This window comes from Homarus americanus, unplaced genomic scaffold (genome assembly GCF_018991925.1).
Source record: "Homarus americanus isolate GMGI-L3 unplaced genomic scaffold, GMGI_Hamer_2.0 scaffold52806, whole genome shotgun sequence".
NCBI classification, from domain to species: Eukaryota; Metazoa; Arthropoda; class Malacostraca; order Decapoda; family Nephropidae; genus Homarus; species Homarus americanus.
The window spans coordinates 5,959,650-5,969,582 of NW_024720773.1; the positions used below are offsets into that span (position 1 = coordinate 5,959,650).

At 40.5% G+C, this 9,933-nt stretch overlaps 1 protein-coding gene across 2 annotated transcripts in view; it reads left to right on the forward strand.

Annotated features, from left to right (window-relative positions):
- The window catches only part of LOC121860933 (putative leucine-rich repeat-containing protein DDB_G0290503), a 24,616-nt gene extending 21,102 nt beyond the window's left edge, over window positions 1–3,514 (forward strand). For both annotated transcript variants that reach the window (XM_042358317.1, XM_042358318.1), the window contains 4 exons: window positions 573–713; window positions 866–991; window positions 1,169–1,345; window positions 2,655–3,514. In XM_042358317.1, the coding sequence (XP_042214251.1) occupies window positions 573–713; window positions 866–991; window positions 1,169–1,345; window positions 2,655–2,882 (672 nt within the window). In that variant the 3' untranslated portion in view covers window positions 2,883–3,514. The remainder of the gene's footprint in view (window positions 1–572; window positions 714–865; window positions 992–1,168; window positions 1,346–2,654) is intronic.
- The last annotated feature ends 6,419 nt before the right edge of the window (window positions 3,515–9,933 follow it).

Consider the following 9,933-nt stretch of genomic DNA (forward strand, 5'->3'; position numbering starts at 1 on the left):
GTTGCTCAGGGTAGAACCACTAAGTGATGTTTTATCTTTTTGTTGAGTTCATTTACTTAAAAAGACAAGCCAATATCAAGCCCAGGTAGGTCTGACAGTTACCTCACAAGACATAAAACCAACCTAACCTAACCTAACTTTAGATTTTATTGTCTGATTAAGTCGAGTTAAGTTAGGTATATTTGACTCAGTTGTCAGGAGTTTTTGTCCCTCATTCTTCACGGGATCTTGTTCAATTGTCTATCAGTTTCCTTCAGGTGAAACATTGCATGGCCGGACCTGGTCCTGAGGGTCTCACTAGTTCTTTTCATTTGCTTTATACTATTTTCTCGGGTTTTATATATCCATAAAATATCTCGCTCTTCTTGCATTTTTTTTACGATTGTCTGCTAAATAATGCTTACTCCAACAGAGATATGACATCTTTAAAGACGTTCTAATATCGATTACTGCCCATCAATAGACAAAACGGAAATATCTGTCAACTTGATTATCATTTAATACAATCATATTGGCATCCAATCCGCAGAACTATCAATGACTTTGGTCGTGAACTGTTCTTCCACCAACAGATACAGCGGATGCAGGCTGATAATGCTGATGGTATTCGCGAACAATTGGCCAAGGACATGGGTCGCATGGAGAACCGCCTCGGTGAAGTCGAAACCAAGATAAAGCAACAAGACGATCGTCTTGATAACAAGCTTCAAGCTGTGAGTACCAAAAAAAATCACAATTTGTAAATGTTTATTTCTTGATAGTTGGGATAAATCAGGACAACACATAGAGGTAACTGTACCTGAAATAGCTGCGTTGATATTATTAATACCTTATATTGAGCTACAATATATACCCTCGCTAACAGTCCAAGGCTGAGGACCAGGAGGCCAACTCCATCATGGGTGACAAAATGCAACAGAAGATCGACTCGGTCATCTTCAGCCAAGAGCGCCTCAAGAAACAAGTCGACTCACTGCAGAATAAAGTGCAGGTAAGAGATCTAATAATATACATGAAGTAACGCATACAAGAGAGAAAACTTAGCACACATAAGTTAACAAGTTGAAGAACAAACACCACGTAATAAATACCTCATCTCGAAATAAGGACCATGACACCTAACAACACACCATGACCGTGTGAGCCTTACCACTCAGTACTCTTACAGGACACCCCGAAGAGCGTAGCCAACCTGAAGGACGACCTGAATGAACTGGAGACTAAGTTGAACAAGAAGGTGGATCAGGAGAGGAAAGAGAGGGTGGACGGCGTCAAGGAACTCCGTGGAGACATTGACCGTATTATTGGCAGAGAAGAGCAGAATGCGGCGTCTGTGCCCAGCCTGGTGAGTGTTGTGGTGCCCAGCCTGGTGAGTGTTGTGGGGCCCAGCCTGGCGAGTGTTGTGGTGCCCAGCCTGGTGAGTGTTGTGGGGCCCAGCCTGGTGAGTGTTGTGGGGCCCAGCCTGGTGAGTGTTGTGGCCTGCCCAGCCTGGTGAGTGTTGTGGTGCCCAGCCTGGTGAGTGTTGTGGGAGTGCCAGGTGCCCAGCCTGGGTGAGGTGGTTGTGGGGGCCCAGCCTGGCAGTGTGCCCAGCCTGGTGAGTGGGGCCCAGCCTGGTGAGGTGGCCCAGCCTGGTGAGTGGTGGTGCCCAGCCTGGTGAGTGTGTGGTGCCCAGCCTGGTGAGTGTGTGGGGCCCAGCCTGGTGAGTGTGTGGGGCCCAGCCTGGTGAGTGTGTGGCCCAGCCTGGTGAGTGTGGGGCCCAGCCTGGTGAGAGTGTTGTGGCACCCAGCCTGTGTTGGGTGCCCAGCCTGGTGAGTGTTGGGGGCCCAGCCTGGTGAGTGTTGGTGCCCAGCCTGGTGAGGGGGCCCAGCCTGGTGAGTGTGGGGCCCAGCCTGGTGAGTGTTGTGGTGCCCAACCTGGTAAGGTTGTGGTGCCCAGCCTGGTGAGTGCCCCAGCCTGAGTGTGGGGCCCAGCCTGGTGAGTGTTGTGGTGCCCAGCCCAGGGTGCCCCTGTGGGTGCCCAGCCTGGTGAAGCCTGGTGAAGCCTGGTGTAGTGTTGTGGTGGTGAGTGTTGTGGGGCCCAGCCTGGTGAGTGTTGTGGTGCCCAGCCTGGTAAGTGTTATGGTGTGACTGTGAGTTACACTGCAGAGCAGAGTATAAATATATTCCTCAGCGTTTGTGGGGATCTGCAATGGCTGTACAACTGTACTTTATGTTGTGGGTTTGGGTATACAGTGTGTGTGAGGGTATGTCGTGGGTGCATGTGTGTTTAAAGCGTGTATGTGTGTATGTACAGTATGTATGTGTGTATGTACAGTATGTATGTGTGTGTGTGTGTGTGTGTGTGTGTACAGTGTATATGAGTGAGTATATGGTGGGTATGAGTGAGTATATGGTGGGTATGAGTGAGTATATGGTGGGTATGAGTGAGTATATGGTGGGTATGAGTGAGTATATCGTGGGTATGAGTGAGTATATGGTGGGTATGAGTGAGTATATGGTGGGTATGAGTGAGTATATGGTGGGTATGAGTGAGTATATGATGGGTATGAGTGAGTATATGGTGGGTATGAGTGAGTATATGGTGGGTATGAGTGAAGATAATGTGCTGTGAAGCTGTGGCTATGTGTAATTAAGTCACTCACCTCACCACTACAGGCCCGTCTGAACCAAGACGTAGACGAGACGCAGACCGGGATGAAGAAGCTGGCCGAAGCTGTGCACGTGGTGAAGACGTCCCTGTCGGAGAGGATCAAGGACGAGAAAAAACTGAGGGAGCAGGAGGGCACCATCGTGAGGCGCGACGTGGACCGCCTCAACACCAAGTACAACGAACTCAGGGAGAAGATCAAGACCACCACCAGGGCCACTGCCGTCGCCTCTTAACTCCCTACAGGGCCTACACCTTCATATCACAATCCATTAACCACAATTCCGTATATTTATGTTGAGTGTAAATATGTATGGGAACAAATCAAATTATAAGTAAAGGAATACTAAACTGATCCGAAAAGCTGTTATAGAAACAATCTGTTCTTTCAAGCGTTGTATTATATGCTACACTGACTTGAAATGTGTTCTTTAATAAGTATTTCACACAACGTGATAATATTGGCACTGCCTCTACATAATTCAAAAAAGAAAAACTAATCAAGCTAAAAATAATTTGTCCACATACGTAAGGCAACACTCCGCCCGCAAGTGTCATGATGGGGACCTGTCAACCTAAGGTCCAATATTAATATGAACATCGAGCTGCAGTGGTTTTCTTGTCAGGTGTAAGGATCTCACTATGAATACACCGATGCATATTGAGGGGAATCCGTTCGAGTGATCATGATGATGGTCAAAAATTGGTGGTGACGCGCTGACTGATGCCCCCAAGTACATATACAAGGAGAGCATAATGCCTCTTCGGTAACTCCAATGATCCATTACGTTATCTTGGCACATAAGAAAATAAGGAGTCTGCAATAGGCCGGTTGGCCTGTGCAGTGTGCATGGCAGCTCCTGTCGAGAGTTACTACCACTCTATCATCCATGAATCTATCTAGCCTCCTTTTGAAACTTTCCAGCGTTCCCGCACTTACTACAAAGTTGCTAAGCTTGTTCCACTCGTCCACCACCCTATTTGTAAACCAGTTCCTTCCTATCTCCCTCCTAAACCTAAACTTATCCAACTTAAATCCGCTGTTCCGAGTCCTATTCTGCTCGGATATTATAAGAACTTTATCTATATCACCTTTATTGGTTCCTTTCACCCATTTGAATACTTCTATCATATCTCCCCACACTCTTCGTCTTTCTAGGGAATGCAAGTTTAGTATCTTTAACCTATCCTGATATGGAAGGTTTCTAAGTCCCGGAATCATTTTCGTCATTCTTCGCTGCACCGACTCGAATGAATTGATATCCATTCTATAATAAGGGAACCAGAACTGAACCGCATAGTCGAGGTGCGGCCTGACTAGCGCAAGATATAGTTGCAATAAGACCTCTGCACTCTTATTACTTTCATTTCTAGATATAAAACCCAATACTCTGTTTGCCTTATTTCGAACATTAACGCACTGTTTTTTAGGCCGTAGGTCCGGGCTTATAAGTACCCCTAGGTCTCTTTCAAAAGTCGACTTCTCTAGGTTGATGTTGTTAAGGCTGTATACATTAGCAGTATTTGTTCTTCCAATATTAAGTACGCTGCACTTGCTGGTGTTGAATTTCATTTGCCATTTTTCAGACCACCCCTGCAGTTTATTTAGATCCTCCTGTAATGCATTTGCATCCTGCCCTGAATTAATCTGCCGCCCTATTTTGGTGTCATCCGCAAACTTGCTTATGTCACTGCTGATCCCAGTATCTAGATCGTTTATGTAGATTATGAACAAGAGTGGGCCTAGTACTGACCCCTGGGGAACCCCACTGGTTACACGACCCCACTCAGATTTAACACCATCTACGCTGACCCTCTGCGTTCTATCGGTGAGCCATGATTTTATCCAATTTAAAACTTTCCCCTCGATACCATGAGCCTTAATTTTTCTCAGAAGCCTCTGTCAAATGCTTTGCTAAAGTCTAAGTAAATAACATCGTAATTTTCGTCATTATCTACTACCTCGAAGACTTTCCTAAAAAAACGTCAGCAGATTTGTTAGACTAAGCAGATTTGTTAGACATGCAATAGATTTTTAAAGTATTATTTTGAACCTAACTTCTATTACACGATTACACGTAAAGGAAACCCATCTGTAAGAACTACAATAACCATGTAGGCCACACTCGTGTAGACAACTAACTTGTGTGTGTACAGACCACAACAATTACTGTATGTATGATACATACTAAGTGTATATAGGCCACACCTGCCGTATCTATCTTGAGAGCAGGCCCAAGTCGTATCCGCATTGTACTGTATAAGGTTGTACTCACTGTTTAAACAAACCTTTTTTGTCGTGTACAGTTATTGCTAATGTGCCATATCCACTATTGTCAGAACAAGACCCAATTATAATAAATGTAGTCTACACCACAGCACGGTGTCTGGTAGGAAAATATTTTAAGGGGGGTGGGAGGTTATACACTTATTCCATTATTACCCTCAGCGCGGCAATTTTGCGTTTTTCATAATTTTTATTTGCTCTATTTTACGCCTAATTATTCTACACCTTTCGGATAATACGAAAATACTACACAAATAAATATCCTTCACTAAGCTATAATGAAAATTATGGGATGACGGCGAGCAGATACCCGAGTGTTGACATGAGGGTCGCTATTATAATATTTTACCTTTTCCTATGAAACATTGTCATCGTGGATAATGAGTTATGTTTCACTGGGTCATTAATATACATGATGTAGTTGGCAAAATAATTCCTTATTAAAATATTCTGGTTTACACGTTCGTTTCAACATTGTGTTATGCCGAGGCATAATTTGGTGTTATAATGTTTGTAAACTCGGTTTTGATTTCTTCCTGACCCAAGCAGCAGTTATTTTGCCAAATTTAGGGAGATTTTCTTGTACATATTGATGTTTTACTCATGTAAGATTATTATAGAATGTATTGCATCATTCTTGTTACGATTTACTTCTTATTGTAAGCCTCGATCAGAGTAGAACGTTCTAGCACCACCCAGTCATCTCTGGGTGGTGCTAGGATGTTCGAGAGGCGGCTGATGAAGTATATAAGTGGCAGCTGGCTGCCTAGTTGAAAAAAATAAATAAAAATAGAGTGACTACCCTCTCAGTCACACAAGGACCTGGGGGTGGGGGGCCTCACTAACTCCACCACAGTAAAAAAAATACGAAGTAAGAAGTATAATAAGCAGCACCATATAAATAAACCAATACTAATACAAAGGTCTGACGACCCGAGGGAGCAAAACAAAGATAAAAAACAATATATAAGATGAAGCGATCTGGTTGAGCCCAGATTCTTTCTACTCCTGTATGTCAGTTTCACCTCTTTTCTTCAATCCCTAATAACCTTTTCACCTCATAACTCATGACTACAATGCCAATAGTTGAGTAAAGTCGATCGTTTCTTCTCAGAGTGCAAAGTACCAGCCTAGTAGGACAACTGAAGATAATTGTTGTGCAAGTTTTGTGGAATTGTTGGGATCAATAAAAAGTGAAAAGACTAAGGAATTGTTCTCTGGTAGTGTGCCGATTATATATTCGAAGTGAGAAGTTCAGCTGTGAAACCATTATCCTGTGAACAGTTTTGTGAAGATTAGGTGATAATTAAAGACGACTAATAAATAATAATAATAATAATAATTAACGGTTTATTGAAAGAGCATCGCAGCCAGAAGGCTGAAAATTGTGTACAGTGCACAAGTGTGTTTCTGTGACCTGGTGGAAATCTACCTGCCTGCTGTTTGTCTGTACACTGATACCGATCGTCAGGAAATTACTGGAGACCGGCGGGACAGCCAGTGGTAATTCGACGAGACTTGTGAGATATCTACTGCTTCTGTATATACGACACTGGCCACCACTGGTAACCAGTGGTGTAGCTGGGTAAGTGGTGAAAGGAGGGTCGTAACACTTGCCTTTTTAGCACAGTAAATGTAAATTTTAAACCTCACTTGGCAATGTAGTTTTGAAGTGTTTAACAACAAGAGAGCCAAACAAGAATCGCTCACTGGAGTACTGTTCACTTTTTTACTTTTTACTTTTATCTTCGCCACTGCTTAGCTAGTTAGCCGCTTGAGCGGTCGGTCACGTCTCTATTACACACTGTTGGCAAGTACTGGGCATGCACTGGCTCCTGAATGTATCTGACCCTTGCTCCAGTGTTGGTCAAATCTGGGAATGTTCGTTCCGTACTGCACGCACAGTATAATACATAACATTTATTTGAATCATTGTTCCTTTATACCATGGACATTTATATGGCTTTTATCTTTATCAAAGTTAAGTTTGGTGATCAATTATTGTTCAAGTCTAAATATTGTGATAAAAGGTGTTTTCATTTCTTTCCACAATAAATAGTACTGTACTGTACATAGTAACTATACTAAAGTGGGAAACATATAACAAAGTAGAAAGAATTAGTTTTGCCTAAAACTTGATTGTTGTCAACTTGCAACCATTCTTACTAACTGGTTAATACAGGCAGTTCCAAAGTTCCATGAAACAATACCCTCCTGTATAGTACACATTTATGGGTTTCACATCATTCACTGTCTTCTTTAAACACTACGGCATATGATACAGCTGACCATAATTACAATTACCGCTTATGTCGTGAAGATACTTATTAATTAAATTCTACTTAACTAAGGGTTTCCGCCAGATATGTAATGCAAGAAATGTTACTGAATGCTTGGATGAGGCCCCTGGATACATCTTTTGCAGGACATACAAACTGTGTATGAGCTGCGCCCATGGTGCGTAACTCCTTAAGTCTAGACATAACTGTACTGTGACCTTTTATTAGCGGTCAAGTAACACCGTTAGGGGTGTTAATGATCAGTAGCTACTATCACTCTTCCACTCTACACTGTTAAATTTATGACATTGTGATGGCCACAGAATACCTTCTGCATCAGTAATGTAAATTAACAGGGGTAACAGTAAACCACCAAAATTACTTGTAGTGTTTTACAGAAGTAAAAGTTAATAATGTGTAATACTGTACAGTAATTTTTATTACATGTAATATGAATGAAACCATAAATATTTTTTAAGGCATAGTCCTGTTTAAACAAAATTTTACTATCATTATACATATGTACAGGGTATATTTCATTGGTACCCCACTGATAATACGTGTCAGGCAATGATCGAGACCCAAGTTTCTAGGTTCAACCAGAAATGTTACGAAACTGTTCAAAGCTAAAACTTAAAGACATAACAGATGGTTTTACAGCAAAAGAAGAGTGAGTTTCTGTATTTAACCACAGAATGTTGTACTGTTCAAGTGATCCGTCAGCCTCGGATAGTCCAAGCACAATGCAATGCTTGATTTATTTATTAAGAAACACTTTCACTTTTACTACTGTAGCTATACCATGACTGATTAGTAACCAAGCCTAAGCAAAGGACCCTAGTGGAAATAAGCATCTGATAACTTTATCGGATATCCTTGGTCACTATCGTTATTACAGTACCTGCACTTTTTAGGCACATGCTGAAGTTCTTTAATATATATATATATATATATATATATATATATATATATATATATATATATATATATATATATATATATATATATATATATATATATATATATATATATGCAAATAAATCACTGTAGGTACGCGTGATCCAGGATATATATATATATATATATATATATATATATATATATATATATATATATATATATATATATATATATATATATACTGATAACCACAAGGAAAGAAGAAACACGAAGTTCCCAAGCGCTTTCGTGTAATTCACATCTTCAGGGGTGAGTATATATCAGTATAGTATATATCAGCATATACCTAGATACATTTACTTGCATATATATATATATATATATATATATATATATATATATATATATATATATATATATATATATATATGTATATATATATATATTATATATATATAATATATATAATTTTATCGTAAAAAGTTTTGCCAGCGTTTTATTTTATTATTTTGTTCACCGTCTAAAAACGTAGCGAATCTGAATTTCATCTGCCATCTCCCTTTCTAGATAACTGGAGAATAAATTTAGGCCTGCCATCCTTTTTTAATTAAAATGCACGGAAACATACATTCACTATTTCGTACAATTAATGCTCATTTTTTCTTTGGTTTGTCTTATATGTAAGTTCTCTCAATATCGTAAATGTGAAACGAATATCACATCTGATTAATCATTTGTCATAATAAATAATGTACTCCACGTTCCTGGGGCTGCAGACTTATTGTTAGACCGTGAGGTCAAGCCCAACTTGAGGTTAATCAAAACAAGTGGCTAGCATACGCCCAGTTACCGAAGAGTGGGTAGAATAGCCGAATTATACCTAAATGATCGGGCACAAGAAAATGGTGAGAGTGGTTTGGGACTAACCCTGAAAATACATTCCAAACCTCACTATTAAAGTTATCAAGTTTCAGAAATGTTACTTACCTCATACAATCCATGTGTTCATTGTAAAAGTACGAGTACTGCTGACAGCTTATATCACAGTTGCCGAAAGAAAACGTTGAGAGAACCACCACAAAATGTTAAGTAGAGAACCAACTAACATTAACCACGTATGGACATTTTTCCCGCCACCTGACGAAGCCAAACCTGTGTTTCATCAAATGAAATCCTAAAGTGCGAATTTTCATGTTTTTATGCAAAAGTTACCTTATTAACATTTGTTAATATTTTAATTAGTATTCCTAAAATATAAATTTATGTGTATAAACATTTTCATACAGCATCTAGTAGCTTACAATATACAGTGCAGTATATACAAGAGCTTCACTGATTCCCTGGTGTATGTTCAAAAGTTGCATGTGACCGTTAGGATGTAAGATATTGACTTTGTTAATCAAAGTATTTCGCGGATGTACATGTTCTGTTAGGCACACGAATCTTACAAGAGAAAGTCCAGGGAATTTCATTCTAATATTTCCAACACAATAGCAGACGCAATGGATAGTAAACCAAAAACGCCTTATGCCTATTGAGCTCACTTATTAGATTTATCCAATAAGTTAACTGTTCACTGAATAAATACAATGAAAAATCTTTGAATCTGATGTATATATCAAGGATGTATTCGAATGGGGAATTTATAAAGCTAAGCAAGTACGGTACTGCAGTGCCGGATTTATTAGACCTGTGGAGGCCCATGGGCAGCCTCTTTGTGGAGGGCCCCCCTCATTATAACTACCCAAGAGGATGGGGTGGCGAGTGAAGCGAGCCTAAACATCTGGGAGTTCCGGGGGGCGCTGTAAGACCCCCGGGATA